At 33.5% G+C, this 20,674-nt stretch overlaps 1 protein-coding gene across 12 annotated transcripts in view; it reads right to left on the bottom strand.

Annotated features, from left to right (window-relative positions):
• DICER1 (dicer 1, ribonuclease III) overlaps positions 1-20,674 on the bottom strand; it is a 57,241-nt gene that overhangs the window by 34,860 nt on the left and 1,707 nt on the right. For 5 of the 12 annotated variants that reach the window (XM_087872523.1, XM_087872531.1, XM_087872554.1 and 2 more), the window contains 6 exons: positions 15,037-15,141; positions 6,201-6,390; positions 3,957-4,119; positions 3,279-3,409; positions 2,249-2,383; positions 139-299 (listed from right to left, as the gene is read on the bottom strand). In XM_087872523.1, the coding sequence (XP_087728649.1) occupies positions 139-299; positions 2,249-2,383; positions 3,279-3,409; positions 3,957-4,119; positions 6,201-6,344 (734 nt within the window). In that variant the 5' untranslated portion in view covers positions 6,345-6,390; positions 15,037-15,141. Of the gene's footprint in view, positions 1-138; positions 300-2,248; positions 2,384-3,278; positions 3,410-3,956; positions 4,120-6,200; positions 6,391-11,045; positions 11,110-15,036; positions 15,142-20,674 lie in introns of all 12 variants that reach the window. The other 7 variants (XM_087872534.1, XM_087872536.1, XM_087872565.1 and 4 more) reach the window with 3 other exon arrangements.

Here is a 20,674-nt window from a genome sequence, read left to right as displayed (position 1 = left end):
ATCAAGAGATTTAAAATTCCATTAAAAAATAATCAAAACCAAAATGCTGACATTCTAGATATATACAATCATTTCATCCTTTCCATATAAATGTTCATGAATGACATTCAACATTCAGTCAAATATGTGGCAAGATACCTGTCCAAAACTACTAAATCAGTTGCTGTTTCAGCACTGCTCTTTAAAATTTTCTCCAGTTTCTGAATCTTCTCCTCTAACTCTGCCGGATCACATTTTCCATTTAAAATGGAAGCGGTTAATCCCAAGATTCGAGGACAGGATGGACAACTCTCACAAAGCTGAAAGTAAATCATAAGGAAATACAAGGGTGCATTCAAATACAAGGATAGGATAAGAAAGAATTCAATAACAAACTGAAATTCTATAGCTCTTTTTCAATATGAAAAAGAATGCCAGAGCAATATGAGAAAAACAAGAAACTGATTTACTGTTTACACATAGATTTAGGTTTTTTGTTTAACCCTGTGCTGATATTAAAACACAGTAATTTTGGCATACACACTAAATCTGAAGTTAGAATTTTGCAATGGCTTTGTATCCATTCCACAGGTGAACCCACCCCCCCCCAGCCTTCCTAATGAGACTGCATTAAAATAATACAGCTGTTTTATTCCACTGTGTAGTCCCAAAGGAGGAAGTCCAATTCTTATTTTAAAGTTCCACAGATGACTTTATAGATTCTGCAATATCTTGGTTACTTAAATAAATTCCCTACATCTTTTTATTTAACATTTGGCAGTGAGAAATCATATTCTCCAAATAGATAATTTTAATAAAGCTTTCAAACATCAATTACTAAGTATAATCAACAAAATAAATATGTTTATTCCATTTTATATTACCCCTAAAACCCAGAGCAAAGAATACTCCGGAGCATTTTTTTTACTGAATTAATACAAAAATAACTTTGCACACTTGTAAAAATAGCTTGCCACTGGCCATTCAGCTCAGATAGACCCAATTCTTCTTTCATTTAGCAGAATTTGCTGAGTAAATGCATATGCTCTATTCACCTGTGAATCTTAACAGGAGACAGACTCTGTTAATTTCTTCAGTGGAAAAGCTGCTATCAGAATGAACAATATATTTTTACTATATCAGTATCTAATTATATAAAGTAAGTCGAGAATGAAGTAAAAGCGGTCAGCAACTATTCAGTGAAGATCGCCCTCACCAAAGGTACTTACGACCCAGTTCTGAACACTTAGGTCCCCCATGGTCATGTGACCGCATTTTGGGCTCTTGACAACTGGCCCACATTTATGGCCATTTGTAGCACCCTATGGTCATGTGGCTGCAATTTATTATGCTTTTTTGGCTAAAATTGGTGTTTACTTCTAGCTTTCTGCAAAAATGCCCCATAGTGAACAATGGTTTCCTTAATGACAGCAGCATTAAATTAATTACCAGATTCACCTAATGAGTGATTTGCTTAATGATTGCTATAAAAACAATCATAAAATCAGGTTGGTCATGTGATGACCTGTTTCACAACTCTCACGACTGTAATAGGCAGTCACCATTAAAGTTGTAAGTCAAGGACTACCTGATAGTAAACAATATTTGCTAATTACTGCAATTTCTGTATTGGAAGGGTGCTTCTTCCAAAATTTATATCCCATCATAAGTGGTACATAAACACTGGAAGGGAAGGCTATGAACTTTTATATAGTTAGGAATGTAGTCCTTCGTATCTGAAGACAAAAATGTCCTCCGGCATAGACAAAGGTGCTTTTGCAAAGAAGAACCAACAGTATGTTAGTAGTCTTTGACTTAGAACCAGTCACATAACCACCATTTAAAGATGGGCCCATAAAATACTTCTGGCTATTATAAAATGTCCCATCCCCTGCAGTCAACAGACTGCATTTTAGCCTTTTGGTGCAGTTTCTGGCACATAAACACCCTTCAGAAGAATAGACTTCTTATGTTCACTTAACAATTGTGTATTCACTTAATAACTACAGTAATTTGCTTAATGACCACTGCAAAAAAGTCAGAAAATCTGCTTTGCTCATGTGGTGTTTTGACTTATGACCGTAATAACTTATCACTAGAAATCTGGTGTCAGTGGTGACTGTAAATCAAGGACTACCTGTATTCGTTGCCTGCTTCAAAGGACCTTTTCAGATTCTTTGTAGTGCTGCACATCTTATAAATACTTTTCCTAACTGATGTACACTGAAAATTGAAGATTAAGTGTTCAATACCTAACTGAGTAATATACCTTCATAATTTCTCTATAAGGATGATCCTGGATTGCAAGATGGCACTCATCAAAAATAAGGAGATTAATGTTTGAGAGGGCTAAATGTTCATTTTTTAAAACATTCAAAGCGATTTGACAGGTCATAACCAGAACCTGAAAAAATGTAAGACAAAAATAAAATTATTGCTATGGAAAGAGCTAAAGGTTACTCAATTTAGTCAATATTAAACATTGAACATTTGTTTATTTCTACATAAAAACAGTCTGTAACACAGAATTTGGCCTTTTATTTAAACTTCTGGCTACATGAGGTGAAATGCATTGTAATCCTATTCAAAGGCTGCTCAAATTGAGTAACATCCTTCTTTTTCAAATTAGACAATATTTGTAGAGCTGTTCTATAATACTCATTCCTATTAAAGAAAGCCAAGGAAACAAAATAGAGATTGCCATTCTACAATTTTAAAATTATGTTATAAAGAAAACAAGACCTTAGATTAAAAAACCTCAAGACATTTTTGCTGTAACATCTAATTGACACAGATTCAGAGAAATACCAATTAAGGATAAAACCCCTTTAAAAATGTGCGTCTGAACCAACTTTTCTCTTCTTAAAAAACTGTGCCTAAGGTGGGACTAGAACCTAATCTCTAGCTTGGTGCCTTAAGGAGTACACTACGCTGGCTTTCTAACAGATTTTAGGGCTTCTTATTCCTCATCCTTCAAATCCAGACCCTTGCTTCTGTTTATATAGAAAGAGCAATCTAGAGAACCACTAGGAAGTTTATCAAAGTAATTTTTATTTAAATATTAATATTTTTCATATAACATTATACAATAGAGTAAGCTACAGACTTTGACTGTATATCCCACGTAAATGGGTAAGACTATATTTAATATTGCCAGTTCTCCTACCTTTCCCGATTCTATTCTACCCATATTCAAAGAACATTTATGTTATGTTTTATTGAAATAACACACAATTCTTTACTAGATATAATTAATCATGGTGTCAAATTTATAGTATAAAAATATAAAGATACCTTACCTGATACTTTGCAAATTCCTGGTTCCATCTTTCTTTTGTCCATGCTTCTGTTATTTCCAAACTTGAATACTCTCCCACTTTGAGATCAGAATGTGTCTTAACAGTTGATACTTGCTGAGCAACTTGGTTTGCTTTATAGGGGAAAAAAACATGTTAGGGATAGTAAAACAAACAGTTTGATGTGTAATCTCAAGTACATGTACAATTTTTTAATCTCTTTTGTTAAATGGCCTGATTCTTGCAGACTAACTAGACAAATCCCTGCTGTTTCCTTGCCAAGGTTTATCAAAAGTAGTTTGTCACTCCCTCCTTCCTAGAGCTGAAAGTGATTGGCCCAAGATCACCCAGCTGGCTTTGTGACTAAGGTGGGACTAGAATTCACGGTCTCCTGATTTTTAGCCTGATGCTTTAACCACTACATCAAACTGGCTCTCTTACACACATACAATTAGAATCATCCATATAAGGTCTATGAAAAGTAGACACTTTTCAGTTGAATTTGATTATTTCTCACAGAATGATTATATTCAATACTTAACACGTACAGCCATACAGTTTCAATTTCATCTTGCCTACTAACAAAACATTTTTTCATTTTGTTGTTTTAAAACTCCAGTCTACTTTTATTTTTAAATTAAAAATGATCTCCTTATTGATTAAATTACATTAAATCCATACCGGAATTAACCAAAAATACTGTTCTTTTTCCTTTTTTGTTGAAGTCTTCCCGGATCTGATAAGAAAGTTCTTTAATGAGTAGCACTGCAATAAAAGTCTTCCCTGAGCCAGTGTTCAAACAGACAATAGTATTGTGATCCAGAGATGCTTCCAGGAGTTCCACCTAAAACAAACACACTTTTATTTTTTTCCTTGAATAAGTAAGATTTCACACTAATCAATCAAGTCCTTTTCAAGTCATAGATCACTTGAAATATAATGGTTCGGCATTATGAGGATTTTTTCTGGATTCAGAGTCCTGCTCGCAAAGCGGTTGCAGGCTATGACTGGGAGGGCTTAAAACAATTACACCGTGTGCTCTTATTTCCAGCCATTTCTGGGACAGGAAGCTTTGCTCTTAGCTGTATCAGCCTTTATCATCTCATAGAGGGACAAATGCAATTTGTTCTAGCTAGAGCTGCCCTTGAAAACCACTGGAGAACTTGAACTGGTTGACCATACAACAGCTCAGGTAGGTATGAGAATATTTTGGTTTATTAATACAGCAGTATTAATCACACAGTCCTGTGTGATTTGCACTGGCTGCAGTTAGCTTTTGCCAATGACAGATCTCGCAGTTAGATTATATTACAACAGGATGCCTTTTCAGGGGTCAATATATGTGGCAACCAGGGAACTAAAAGACTTTCTCCATGAATGATGAACACTTGTTTCACAAAAATTATTGGTTCAGGATAATAGTAGATGTCACGTCTGTTACCAAACCCAAATGTACGAGATAACTGGGCTCAGCCCGAGAGAGATCAAAAGCATCATCAGTCTTGAGTTCCTTTGCGCCCACAAGAGATCTAAGTCCAGGCTACTTTGAATTTCACTGACTCTTATCTACCGCCAGCTTGCTTTGACAGTTAGTAGTTCAGATTCTTGTAGAGAGCTTAAGCTTGCAATAAACCTTTATATTTATTTGAACTGACTGGATTTCCCGATTTCCCTGGTGCATTAATTAACTACTCTTTACAAAAATTTTAACTGATATTTACTGTATTGAAAATTACAGCTGACACGTTTTCTGCCACTACCACTTGTCAAAATTGTTTGATAGGATTTCAACGTTGTATTATTTTTCAATGTAGGCTGGAAAATAATTTTGATTTTGCAGATCTCTGAGAGGGTTTGTGGATCTCCATAAGTCCTAGGGCCACATCTTAAGAAACATTATTTCTAGACTATGGTTTTAGATACCAGAGTATTTGTGTGTTTGTTAGTGAATCATGTAATATCAGTTCTCAGTTTACACCTACGTTTTGGAAGACTCTCTTTCACCTATTAGACATTCTAATTAATTTGCCATCCTTGAATGATCTGGCCCCTAATGGGCACTCAGAGAGAATGAACCAATATCAGAAGAGTACTTTAGGAGCCATCCCTTACAACTAGACTGAACTGCTGTCTCTCACAGAATTTGCCTGAGCAATTTAACACATTTCTCCATAGGTATGTCTCCCTGTCAAGCAATCTATGGTTTCCATATCCACTTCTTGCCCTCTGGAATTCCAGCATCCAGTGGAATTCTCCATATTTTGAAGCTGTTCTTCTCAGCTTTGGCAACTTTAAGATGTATGGACATTTAGTCCCAGAATTCCTAGCCAGAAAATTGTCAAGGTTGAGAAATGCCTTGGATTTTCTACAAGAAAGACAGGCTAATCATTTCTTCTTAAAGGAGTGCTTAGATTTAACGAAGGTTGCAAACAAGCAAGCTACCAATTCTGACTATTAGAATGGAGCAACATTTATGATTAAAAATAGATAATGTATCCTAAATTATGCAACTCAAACAAAAGGCAAAGAGTCATTTTTATACTTAGCTAAGAATAAAAACTGTTAATTTTCTTCTCTCTCTCTCCACCTTTCTCATTACAATAATAATTTATTAGGAATGGGCTATAATTCCCTGATGTCAAGAGGGAAATGGGAAAGCCCAATTGAAACATTATATTTTATGTATTGTTCTTTTGATTAAGGCAAATAAGTTGATATAATAGTATCACTTTCTAGATACTATAGTACAGTATTCAACTTTGAAATTCCTGGACACAAAATGGTAACATAGAGATGACTATATCTTTTCTACTTCTAGTGTTAACAATTAGAGACAAAAATATCTATAATGAACACATAATTTAACAGAAATATAAGACACAAACGTATTTTCATTGTAAATAGCATTAACATTACATTTAGTACCTGATATTTTCTTGGTGTGTAAATGTTATCATGAATTGCTTCTTGTTGCCATGGTAGTCCAAAAAAAGGACCCATTGGAGAGGAAGCTGGGGTCATGAGTTGTAGTCCTGCCATGTTGAGGGGTGGAAAAGCAGGGATTTTCATTCATTCATCCAGTGTTTCTTTTCATACCATTTTCCTGCACAGTTTACTATTGTGGAAGAGAGTACAACAACATTACAATTTACTATTTACTAATCATTTATGCACATGTACAGAAAAATATTTAAAAGTTTAAAAACATTTTAAAATAAAAACTGACACAAACATAGAACCCCAAGAGACAACCCAAATACTGAAAAGCATTATATTACCACCCTGATTGGGTTGCATTCTTCCAATAAGTAAAAAAGAAGTGTACAACCTTTATTTAGGTCAAAAACAAAAAAGAAAGAAAAGCAAAAAGGCTTTTAGTAGCATGCTGACTCTATACTTCAAAAAGCATGTAGGAGCAGGATAAGGAAACAGGCAAGCCCCAGACTAAAACTAAAACCTGAATTGATTTAAACTAAATTATAATATATTACAATAATTATGGCTATACTGGGATTAGTCAGATTCTCATCTGTCAGATTAAAATTAACAATTCAATGACTTCAGGGGAAACAATTGTGAACTAGCACATCTCTGAATGAGTTGAGATGATGACCATGGTAGAAACCGAAGAACCAGTGAGTAGACTGGTCCTAAAAACCTCTTTTGTCTATCCAAAGTGATAACAGAAATCCAAGACTTTGTGATTTCAGAAACTGGACATTAGAGGGGATTAAAGATTCCAGGAAGAAAATTTGCCCTTTGGTTTTAGTTTAATTTACAAAATGACACAAAATATTATGACATACGAAATATTGCAGATTGTTGAAGAATGGAATCAGAAATTAGCAGGCACAATATCAATGTCTGCTGCTAAGGCTAGATTATTTCCAAAAGTTGTTAAGAAATGACAGATGTGAAAGGGAATGTTTTGAGAGATTTACAAGATAAAAAAGTGAACAAATTTTGTTTGATGTAGAAATATTGAAACTACTGGACAATAAATAGCATGGACTGTAAGACAAAACAATTAATGTGAAAGCACCAATGACAAGTGAAGAAAGTGGCCTAAATAAGAGCATTCTATTAGTTATACAAAAGAGTGGCTAAAGACTTGAATAAATATTTTCCCCTTTCCCCTTTTACTTTTTTTTGCAGCTTTTACAGGTAGTCCTCAACTTATAATCATATATTTAGCGACCGCTTGAAGTTATGATGACACTGAAAAAAGTGACTTATAACCAGTTCTCACTCTTACAACTGTTACAGCATCCCTGCAGTCACCTGATCACAATTCAGGTGCTTGGCAATTTGCAAGTATTTATAAGAGTTGGAGTGTCCCGGTCACTTGATTTCCACCTGTGAGCTTCCCAGTCTGTTTCTGACAAGAAGTCAATAGGGAAAGCTAGATTTTGCCTAATGACCATGGCAAAAATGGTCATTCAATCTGGTGCAACTCACTTATTGACAACATTGCTCAGTGGGTTCCAGTCCCAATTGTAGTCTTTAAGTCAAGGACTACACATATAATTTTTTTTATCTAAGTTTATTTAAGTTTAAATAAAGTTTATTTGAATTTAAGTTTAGCTTAAATTTGTTTTTACCACTGTAAACAAAATTTTCAATATAAATTATTTTTTTTTTAAATTGACAATTCAACAGCAACTTTCAGGCCAAACTGAATGTTGGTTGTTCACTCATATCATCCTAAGAGTCTCACAATACATGGAGAAATATTAATTTATAACTTCTCTTTTTTCCTTTTTTAATCAAATTATTTTATTTAAAAAATTAAAATAAAAAACTCCAAAAGATTTTTAAAAAACAAACAAAACAAAAAGAAAACATAGCAAACAAGTCATTTAAAAAGTGAATTAAAACATTTATAGATATTATCCCCTCTTGTTGAATATTGATACAATATTACTATCCCACCCCTTATGAAAAACACCCAAAAGATTTTTAAATTACTAAATCTATTTGCAAATTACTAACCTGTCATCTATATATTATATTAATGACAAAATAGTTAACAGGAACAACAATAATAATTTAAAAAGACAAAGTTAAAGTTTCAAAATTATCTGAAAGCAAATTGTTAATCAGCTCATAAAAATTTTTCTATGGCATCTTATCATTCCAAATCCTCCCAAAAGTTAACAGTAATTTGTCCTGGATCAAATATCCACATTTGTTTTTTAATTCCACCTCTTATCAATTGTTGTCTGATTAAATATAATAAATTCAATCTCCAAAATCAGTCTAGCTTCCCAACCAAGTCCCGATGAAATTGGTTCCCAATTAAGTGTGATAAATCACACTAATCTCCTTCAATCCTCTTAGGGAAGGCCAAATTGTCACTTCTCCATGCAGTATAATTCCTTATGTTGTAAAAGCTGCAGGCTTGAAGTTCAAAGTGGTATATGCAATCAACTGAATTAATTCTAAGTCTATACAGTCCCACTTTCTTTGCGACAGATTGACTGAAGTTTCAAATCACATTTCTTTTGTGAATCTGAATTATCCAGATACTAGATGCATCTGAATATTTTCCAGTCATTATCAGTTCATCAAACTTTTAAAAAAATTTTCAACTAAAGATTGAATATTATCAAACCTTTTTTTCAACCAGTCAGTTGTCAGTAATCCAATACATTATTGCTCTGTGTGAATTAGGCAGAGAACCAAGAAGCTGAAGCAGAGTGAAGAAAATATTGTCTGAATATTTTAAATCCAAAATTAAGAGAAAAGTAAAAAAATAAACTTCAAATATTTGATAAATTAATAAAATGCAGAAACCCTGTGGTGAAAGTCTAATACTGATATAAATCAAAGGACTTTACCATCTGAAAGCATGCCGTGTTTCCATACGGAAAAGTGAAAGTTATTCAAGACAACAACATAAATCAGAAGGAAAAAGAAAAACAACAACAGATAAAGTCCAGCAGGGGATTAGAGTAAATCAGCATTCAGCCAGCCAATCAACTTTAAGACAAAAAGCAAAATAAAACAATAAATTCACAAAGTTTAAGTTAAAACCCAGGCATACTTAGAAAACAAACTGCTGAAAGGAAGATGGATTTGCCCAATGACTTTCCAACCTCTCCCACAATCTCCAAGATTCCCCTTCCCAGGTGGGTCCATGGCCATTCAAAAGTTGTTTTGGGTAATTCCTAAGTGCTCCCATTTAAATTCAGGAAGCAGCACTGCCAGAGAACCAACTCTGGCAGCAAAATCAACAGATCGTCAGAAGGAAAAGGAAAATTTCCCACCATTCAGCAGCCATCTTGGGGAGAAGGACAAATTTTAACTTTTCTTTTATTAGCATTCTAAGCATCTCTGGAAATTTCTATGACAAAAAAAAATATGAATCACTTTCACACCAATTTGAAATTAAACAAGACAATTCTTGTTTATTTCATATTTCAAAAAATATTCTTTATTTCAGTAAAGAGCATCTGATAAAATCTCTAAAAATAACATTTACAAAATAGACGACTGATTTGCATTTTATGTACAAAAAAAAAAGTACATCCAAGCAAATTCAAAGGATTTACATCTAGAAATTTTTTCCTAAATTACTATCTGTAATCTTATAATGTGGCATTCATAGTTGTCTCTTAGGAAACTAAATTCTGCTGAGTAGAAGTAGAAGAGAGATATCACTGAATGCCTTCTTATTCTTACTATGCACTGAACTTTTTCTTTTTGATTAGTAGTAATGGAGAAACAAGAACTACATTATTGGGTCCAATGTCCAGGAGCATTCAAGATACACAGAGTATATTATGTGGCACGTCTAGGAAATCCCTCTAATTTTAATCTTGACACAAATATTTCCAGGCTGTCAAAAATCTATTTTGTTTATAATTTAGAGACCATATTCAATTTATTTATTTTATTTATTTATTTGTTTGTTTCCATTTATATACCGCCCTTCTCCAATAGGACTCAGGGCGGTGAACAGCTGAAATAAAAACAGAACATACAAAATTTAAAAGCAGTTTAAAATGATTAAATGTTTCTTTTGGCCGTAATTTAAAACAACCCAATTTAAAATCAATTAAAATTTAACTCAAAACTGTGGGATCAAGCCAGCCCAGCTAGTTGAAATAAATAAGTTTTCAGGGCCCGACGAAAAATCCGGAGGTCTGTTATTGTACGTATCTCTGGGGGGAGGTTGTTCCAGAGGGTGGGCGCCGCCACAGAGAAGGCTCTCCCCCTGGGGGTCGCCAGCCGACACTGACTGGCGGACGGCACCCTGAGGAGGCCCACTCTGTGCGAGCGTACTGGCCGATGGGAGGCTATTGGTGGCAGAAGGCGGTCTCGTAAATTGCATGAACTAGTCTTCTTTTGTTATATATTTTGCACACTATTCTGAAAAATGTTGAAAAAAATGCCAAGTAGTAACAAAATAATTTTGATACCTGTATATATGTGTTGTATATACAGGTAGACCTCAACTTACAAAAGTTCATTTAATGACCGTTTGAAGTTACAATAGCACTGAAAAAAGGGACTTATGGCCGTTTTTCACACTTATGACCCTTGCAGCATCCCCCCATGGTTATGTGATCAAAATTCAGATGCTTGGCAACTGACTCATATTTATGACAGTTGCAGTATCCCAAGGTCATGTGATTACTTTTTGCAACCTTCTGACAATCAAAGTCAATGAAGAAGCCAGATTCATTTAACAACCATGTTATTAACAAGTACAGTGATTCACTTAAGAACTGTGGCAAAAAAGGTCATAAAATGGAGCAAACTCACTTAACAAATGACTCGTTAACAACAGAAATTTTGGGTTCAATTGTGGTCGTAAGTTGAGGACTACCTGTAATAGAGAACATAATAGATAGGTTACAGAAGCATATCCATTTTTTTCATTATAACTTTTAAAGCAACTTTATTCTTTTTTTGTTGTTTAAAAGAAGGTAGCGAGGGCAGTTATAAGAAGAAACATAATAAGCCTTACTTAATTTTGTTATGCTTTCTATTTCTATTCTTTTCTGCCAATTTGCAGCATTGCAAGAATTATTTTGTTCTAAATACTCCTTGAAAAGAGAGAATCTTTTATTTTCTGCTATTTAAAAGAATCTAATAAATTTATAAAGAATGAATATTTAAATACTAAGTGACAATATTCAGACAATGCGAATTTAATTGAATGGAAAAAGTAGAATGTAAATGAATATGTATCACCAGTAAGATTCTCCATGAAACTGGCGGATAATAAGAACTTGTGATAGTACTGTATTACTTTTCAACTTCCAGGCAATCTTTACTGTTCAGAATGCAAATTCCATTTAACATCTAATATTAATTTAATTCAGGGGCAAAACAACAACAACAAAATAGTGTGCAGCACTAATAATATTTAAATGGCAAAAAAGCCTAAGTCAAGGTCTGGCATGGGAAAAATGTGGAAGGGATTCATGCTTAAGAGAGCAAACATAGTGAAATCATGCAATTTCAGAGCTGATTAATATACAAACAATAAACATTTTCCTATAGGCATATTAACTGCTATCAAATGCAACATTCATTTTATACAAACAACTACAAACTTTCTTTATTTTTATAAGAAATTTTATTAAATTTATAAACAGAGACCTCCGAGACCGTCTTCTGCCACCAATAGCCTCCCACCGACCAGTCCGTTCCCACAGGGAGGGTCTCCTCAGGGTGCCGTCAACCAAGTTATGTCGACTGGCGGCGCCCAGGGGGAGGGCCTTCTCTGTGGGAGCCCCATCCCTGTGGAATGAACTGCCCCCGGAAATTCGTAAGATCTCCGACCTCCGGGCGTTTCGCTGCGCACTGAAGACCCTATTATTCCGCCAGGCCGGACTAACAACACAATAGTTTTTAAATTGGGATATTTAAATTTATTGGGGTTTTAAATCTGAGCCACTTTATTTAATTATTTTAAATTTTATATTGTTGTTTTGTTTGTGTTTTTAAACAGGCTGTACACCGCCCTGAGTCCTTCGGGAGAAGGGCGGTATAGAAATAAAATTATTATTATTATTATTATTATTATATATAAAATAACATTTCCATTAATATCGGATGTGCAGTGTTTATACATATATACAGAATATATACCTGGTGTCACTTAGGCTACTTTTTACTTTTATTTAACATACCTTTTTTCTCTTTCTTTCACTTTATCATTCATCCAGTCATACCACCTTCCCCACACGGTATAATATTCTGAATTCTCGTCATCATTTATTTCATGGGTTAATTTGGTCATCTCTGCGCACTCCAGTATTTTCCTAATTATAAGCTCTTCTGGTAGCTGGGTTTTCTCTTTCCAATATTGTGCGTAGGCCAGTCTAGCAGCTGTGATTATATGTATTATTAAATGATTCTTTTCCTTTCCATATGGCTTCTTTACTATTCCCAGGAGAAATATTTCCGGTGTCAATTCAATATCTTCCCCAATTATTTCTTGTAGCCATCCCCTAATCTTACTCCAATATCCTTTCACTTCAGGGCATGTCCACCACATGAGAAAGAAGGTGCCCTGGCCATAACCACATTTCCAGCAGTTTGGGTATACGTTAGGATACATTTTTGCTAGCCTAGCTGGGGCTAAATACCACCTGTGGAGCATTTTATAATGATTTTCCTTATACGTCGCAGCTCTGGTCAATTTAAAATTCTTATTCCATGCCTCCTCCCATTCATTAAAATTTATGCCATGTCCAATATTTTTCTCCCATGCACTCATTTGGTTCTTTGTTATAACCTCAGCTCTGTCCTCATCTAATAGATAATTGTATAATTTAGCCAGAATCTTTTTACCTGTTCTCATCAGGACTTTATCCAGCCTGTTATATCCTAGTTCTAAGCCACATTGTTCTTTGTCTTTTTGGTACCTGGATTTTATTTGTAGATAGGTCCACCAATCTAAATTTATTCCTAGCTCTCTCAAGGCATTGTTAGATTTAAGATTTCCTCCTTCATCTAAAATGTCTTTATACCTACACATTTTCTCCATCTATTGGGATTGATCAGGGCATCCATCGTGGAGAGTCATCTTGGGACTTTTTTGTAATATCTCTGCCTAATTACAACTACAAACTTTCTATTCTTTAGTTCAATTCAATCTTTATGAAATACCCATATACGAATTTTACATTTTCATTTTTAAAAATGAGGATAAAGTCTAAAGCAAACAGGCAGTAAATTCTTAATTACATTGTTCCTATTTTTAGAAATAGGAATATTCTTTATTGGCCAAGTGTGATTGGATGCACAAGGAATTTGTCTCCGGTGTATAACTATTTTTGTACAAAAGATGGTCCTCATTTATTTATTAAACAAATTTATATGGCCACTCAACTCATACACAGTTACTGGGCAGCATACGTGCTAGAAAATTATGAATGAATGAATTTAATTTAATTTAATTAATTAAATTTATATGCCGCCCCTCTCCGAAGACTCAGGAATAAAACTATCTCTTTAAAAATTCTATACAATTATGCGCATACTGAAAATCAAAAGCTATTTCTACTACCCAATAAAGCTCCTTGAAAATATTTTCACTTTGCTATCTTGTACATAACTGAGCAGAGACCCCACTGAACTAAATGGAAGTTGCGTCTTGGTAGACATAAATGGGATTGCACTATTGCTAATTTATATTATAACTGATACTTGAGTAAATAGTTGTAGAAAAAATAGTACGATTGAGTTGCCAACAGCTGTAATTCAACACTTTACTTTTCTTACAATAATGTCATGCTCCATTTATACAAAGTCTTATCAAAGGTATAAAGAAGAGGGGACACTAAATGTGAGCGTCTAGGCAGAATCATGCCCCATGTTCATGACTCTGAGCCATAGATTATGATTGTGACTTGGGACTGCTCAACCCATAAGAACATAGTTGACACCATGTTGCAAGTAGAGATAAGGAAGCATACAATTATATTAAGAAATGGCTTTAGGAGGATTTTATATTTGAAAATAAGATAGTACTTCTTTTCAGAGATAGAATAATTTCCATAAGTATATTAACTTCACATACTTGCATATTGTGATTTTAAGTTACATCTGGCATTATAGATTCTTCACTTGAACTTCAGCGGCTTTCCTTGCCAATTCAGTCAGTATAAGGATGTTCAAACATTTTGAATCTTAAGGATACGAGAATTAAAATTCTGCTGTCCTTTCTAATGTAAATATTTTAAATCATTTGACTTAAAACTGTTTAACATAAAAGCCTATCTCTTAAGGCAGGTATCTGACTTAGTCAATGTTAAGGAAGTACACATAGGAAAAAATATTAATCTTGTTAGTATTCTGGGTGGTTTACAATACTGTAAACTTCAGTCATTTAGTAAAATGGATGATATAGAAATGTGATAAATGAATAAAATAATTACAAAAAATTATTTTGTCTTACAGTCCTTTGTATTTCAGATTAAAATATAACTTTATTTTTTATAAATATTCAAAGTGATCAATCCACATTTTTCACAATAGATTATACACAATTCAATATGGGCATATGGCATATAAAATTTCAAAACACACAATATAGACGGCCGTTATTGCAATAAGCTTTTCAACATTACAAAATGTCTCACGTTAAGTAAGAAGGCAATTTTGAAATAATAGCTAATTAATTTATATTCTCATTTCTTATAATTTTCTCTATGATCTATTTTTTCCAAATAAATTATTTTCTAAAATGTAGTAATGAATAAATTATTAATTTTGTGCAGATTAACTATCATCAACTTACTGTATTAATTTCTGAGATCTCTGCGTATATGTTTTCTGAACTGCATTCTGACACCATTATATCTGCGTGTATGGTGTGTATGGTAATCACATCACTGCCAAGCTCCTGTTCATTTAACAGAAGAAAGAAAACAAAATAAAATAAAAAAATTCAACTGCAAGATTATCATTGTGATTTCTTCTTTGACTAAGATTTCGACTAGTTATATGAAGTTAATTTAAAACTAAAACTTGATTTTAAAGGAATAAAGGCTTAAAAGAGTTGATTACAAGCATATTTAGATGCATTCAACTATCTTTAAATACAATCAAAATTTTCAATTAATTTTTTTATCTTACAAAACTCCAAAGGAGAAGTAAACTAACAAAGTAAACAGAATATATTCTACATTATAAAGCTGAACTTCAAATCAGGAAAACTAATTTAGCAGCAGATTGTTTTATATATGTATATATTTTCTCAATCAATTACAGGAGTGGTGTGTTCCTATTTGTCTTACTGGGCCTCTTCAACAGTTTTCGATATCATTGAGCACAATTTCATTGAGCAAAATGGAACTCCCTGGGATAGGAGAGGTTGTTTTCTAATAGTTTCACTCTTTGTTCAGGGTGGAAAGTTAAATCACTTCTTGTGGGGAAACAGGTTGGCCTGTAGCTCTTGATATGAGGGGTACTATGAGTCAGTCCTATCTTCCCTGTTTTTAGCATCTGTTGGAATACCCTGGGAAAGGTCATCTGGCTGTTTGGGATTTGGTATCATCAATATGCTGCTGATACTTAACTATACATCACTGTCCTTGGCCTGAAGGAGATGCTGTCAATATCCTTTCCAGTATCTAAAGCATGGTTGTTCAATCTTTTGGCTTGACTGGGTCACACTGAGTGAAAATGAATTGTCTCGGGCCGCATATAAAATATATAATATAGTTAATTTCAAAATATATTTTTATTATTTTGTGGGGGCTGCATTACTGCCTAATGTTGCATGAAGCCCAGGTTGGATATATCTGATCTAAACACTGTCATGGTCTGAATGGGAGAGAACAGAACTCAAGAGTTGCTGCCAATACAATGATCATTGGTATAAAATCTCTACCTATCAAAGAGCATGTTTGAGGGTCGTTCAGGATTCACACCACCTTCTTGAATAGAAGATGAAAGCTATGGCCAGAGAGACCTATGACAGCTTCAGCTACTGCACCAGTTGCAATGGTATATGGGGCAAGAGACCCATGAGCTGGACAATCTCAATAGACAAATATCAGCTTTATAATTTACTGTGTCAAATGAAGTGAGAAAAAATTGAAACTCGTTTATTTTTCAGATATTTATATAAAGCACTTCCTTGCATTTTGAACACATAGTTACTATTTGTCTAATTATATATTTCACTGAATGGAGGGGGGGAAGCAACTGACCACGGCCATGAAACACCAACAATTGCAATACCAGTTTTTCTTGATTTCTGAATATAGAAGTCTCACTAATGGGTTTTTTGTTGGGTTTTTTTTTTTTTTTGCCTATCTTTGTATGATATCTAAGAAAGTTAGCTTGGTCCAATGGTTCAAGATCAGAAGCCAGGAAACTAATCCAGCCCTAGTCATGAAAGCAGACTGGGCAACTTTGAGCCAGTTGTGCTCTCTCAAGGCCAACCCATCTCATAGGGTTATTGTTGTGAAGAAATTAGGAGTATACTGTGTGTTTGTCATCTTATTTATAAAAATAATAAAAGCAGGATATAAATAAAATATCTCAGCTATTTTAAAATATAAACAAATCTAAACACGATTAGAAAGTACTGATGTCAAAAGATTTGTCAAGTCCAGATCTAAATAGATCTTAAAATTTGTAGTTATTAGAGTATTAGAGTTCTCAGAGCTTATGGGTTGGTTTCCAACGTGTCTTTACCAGGCTAAGTAACATCTTCAGCGGAATTTAGGGGATGTCTATATTTTTTTGAAATGAAGGATGATCAAATCCTAACACTGATTTTTTAAACTATTTAAACATGCTAAATCTGTTGGCATTTGTGTTTTTTTCCTACAGAAATACTCTGATTGAAATTTTTCCAGCATCAGAACAATCTAAGACCAAGACAGCTTATTATGTGTGTGTTTGTGTATACACAAAGAAAGATAAATTGTAGACAGTTTATTTTGAAGAATTTAATAACCTCAATCAGCTGATCTAAAAAATCTTAGTATTTTAACAATTTGACCATGATGATAATGGAAAATAAAGAACAAAGGTAACTGTATATGCAGATCATTCTGAGGAACATTACACTGCTAAATCCTGATAAGAAATATTTATTATATTTTTATGTTGATACAACTGTGCAGTGTATACATAAAACAACAATATAAAGTACATATAAAGTCTAATTTCCATGGGGAAGCTGTTCTATAATGTGGGGCTACCACAAACAAGCACTTCCTCCTGGCTTCTACCCCTCTCTCTCATATCCCAATAATTAGGAATTAAAAGCATATTTTTCTTGCAATATTTATATTGGATGAGTTAATTCTAGATGAAGAAAGTATCCCAATACTTTTTCTTTACTTCTTCAAGTCTTAACTATCTTAGATTAAGAATAATTTAATCACATTTCTTAAGATTACAAGCAGAAACAGAGCAACAGTTAAATATCACTCCTCATCCATTGAGGTAGATATTAACAATATACAGCCAATGTGCTGTACATCTTGCAACATATACTGCAATTCTCAAAATTTTTTGCAGCCTTATATGGTAGATCGCAAGGATGAACTATCAGTTTCTTCCAGTTTGCTGAATGGACAAAGATACTATGAAAAAGCACTCAACAGTGCTGAAAAAAAGCATATTCCAAATGTTTGGCAGACATTTGGAATTGCACATTTCATTCCCCATCTCCCAACCAATCTTCTGCAGATCACTGTTCCAAAAATAACCCACAGAAATATCACAAAGAAGGACAAGGCTTCTTCCCTGCAATTGTGTTCAAAACCTGGAAAGAAAGCATATCTTTTTATATGTGCATATGTTTACAGAGAGAAAGAAATGCCTCACTGCTTTATGCAAATCGAGGGGCAAAACTGTTTTCCAAATTGTATCTGCTGTATATTTTCTACAATTTTGCCACTGTTCAATACAGTATTACTCAAAAATGTATTATCAATTCTCCAATTTTGTTCTACTAAACAAAATCTGTTAAACAATATTTGAATTGTTCAGTATTTAATTAAAAATATTTATACCATGTGAATAATACTAGAAGACTGCACTGCTTTTAAGATAACTTGCATTGTATTATGCAGCCCTGAAAAGGTTATAGGATTCTCTGAACATGCTTCTCAAATTAAAAAATGGCTGTTCTACATGTGATAAAACTGTTTAAGAGATTACCTGTGTTGCATTAAGAATGCTAATAATTTTCTTCTGATAATTTGATCAAAATGAATCTCTATATTCTTTTTCAAGTTTTTGCCCCATAAAGAGGTCTTGCATAAATAAAGCAAGAACACATACATGTGAAAAATTAATTTCTGGTATACCCTGTGGACATATCCTTCAGTGTTAAGGGTACTGGCAACTTTATAACTAGGTATTTTAAATAAAGAGTGGATTGATAGAATCTGGATACAGTCATCTTGCTCGTTTTTTTCCACCTTGAATTTTCATCCCTGCTTTTAGATGCTGACATGAAATTTCATTGTTAAACAAAGAAGTTATAGCACTTTCAAATTTCAGTCAAACATTTATTTTATGGTTTAGGCAAGCTTTTAAATTAAATTAATTTAATTTAATTTAATTTAAATTCTGCTCCTAATTAACTGCAGAAAACCATATTCAGATTATGCTATAAAGCAATGTCTTTACAGTTTAACTATTAAAACTAGGGGTTAGAGAAATGAAATGCAGAAAAATGTGTTCAAATTCTCTTTGATATTAAAAAGCCAAAACAAGTCTTTAGCCTTCTTTTAGTAGTTTTGAGTTTCTCTGTTCAAAAATCCAAAATAGGATAAACTGGAGTAACATCTGTTAAAACTAATCTAAAACAATAATTAAGGTATTTTCATTACAGCAAAAGATGGCAGTTCAATAATGTTTCGTACCCATCTTAAATAAACTTGTGGTATAGTATTAGTATTAGTATTAGAAGTTGTCATTATGGTACACATCACCTCCCCTTTCTTCTCAGTTAATACAACAGAGAATTTAAAAAGATGCCATCCTAATTTTCTATTTAACTGATAATCAAAATGGCTGTTTCTGATTATGATGCTGTGTCTGCAATTATTCATTTAGCGCTCCAAAAATTGAACAGTATTATAGCTGATTAGAATTTTGAGTTTTATTGAATGGTGTACATTTGCCTTCATTCGGTGTACATTTACTTTTTTTCTCAAAACCCATTCCAGAGAATAGAGATGTAAGAATGAACAGAAGCATACTTGCATGGCACTGATTATATCCCTTTGAATTACTAATGACTTTTCAATTCTGTAAACATTTTCACTATATATTAAACACCTGCTTCAGTTTGGGAAGGATCTAATCATACAAGGAATGCATTCATATTATTAGATGTTAACCAGTTGCAATTTTTTGTTTCTCTCAATTGATTAATAGGACTATCACATACATTCATTTCTCTGCAAATCTGTGTAGCAGGTCCAGTTTTTATCTTGAACACAAATGCTTGTGCTAAGCACATACTTTGCAGTATCTTGTTTTGCAATTCTGTATCTGCTTTCCTAAACCACTGATTTGACTAAATTCCTTGGCTTTGTAATGAAAAAACAAAGCATTGCATTCAGTTTTAGTATATGTATATGTTCCTGGTTTAGAGCAAAGTGTAATCTGGTAGTGCTGGTCTGTATCTCATAGTGTACAGATTAATAAATGTCACAACAATGCCAGGTCAATCTAACCTGTAGTCTAATATGAGAAAACTAGCTTCTTCTCACTAACAGAATTACAGAATAACAAAGTTGGAAGGGACCTTGGAGGTCTTCTAGTCCAACCCCCTGCTTAGGCAGGAAACCCTACACTACTGAGACTCAAAGTAGTTGCAGATAAGACAACACATACTGTGCACTGCATTTGCATTAATAAAACTTCCCTAAGAAGGTATTCTTCCTACATTGCTCAAAAATCAACTGAATTCAACTTTAAAAATATGTTTATCTATAAAAAAATACAACCATCACAGAGTATTTATGGAACTTTCCTACAAATCAAATTGAGAATATGAGAGTTTACGTTACTTGAAGCTTGATTTATATATTAAAAACATCACGATCAAATTCAATCTCCTAGGATTTCCCACATTTTTAAAACACAATTTGAAGCATTAATTCAATATATAGCATTGACATATAGCATTTCAAAAGATAAAGCATTTTTTAAAAATTCTAAAGCAGACTGTTATTTCCATTGTGTTAAGGGGTCTTGTTTCCAATTTGCCAAACAGACAGAAGGCAACTAGAAATCAGAAACAACAAAACTGTTACACTGATAGGCATATTTTGTTCAGTGGCAACTTGAAACGGATAAAGAAAAGTTAGTTTAAGAAATACAGTGGGGGGGGGAAAACAATACTTGCAACAATGTCCTGACCTAGACAGATTTTTTTTAAAAAATAAACAAATATG

Source organism: Pantherophis guttatus, chromosome 1 (genome assembly GCF_059756535.1).
Source record: "Pantherophis guttatus breed Tessera chromosome 1, ASM5975653v1, whole genome shotgun sequence".
Taxonomy (NCBI): domain Eukaryota; kingdom Metazoa; phylum Chordata; class Lepidosauria; order Squamata; family Colubridae; genus Pantherophis; species Pantherophis guttatus.
The sequence above is the reverse complement of the archived record's forward strand: the minus strand, read 5'-3'. Positions and strand labels throughout refer to the sequence as shown.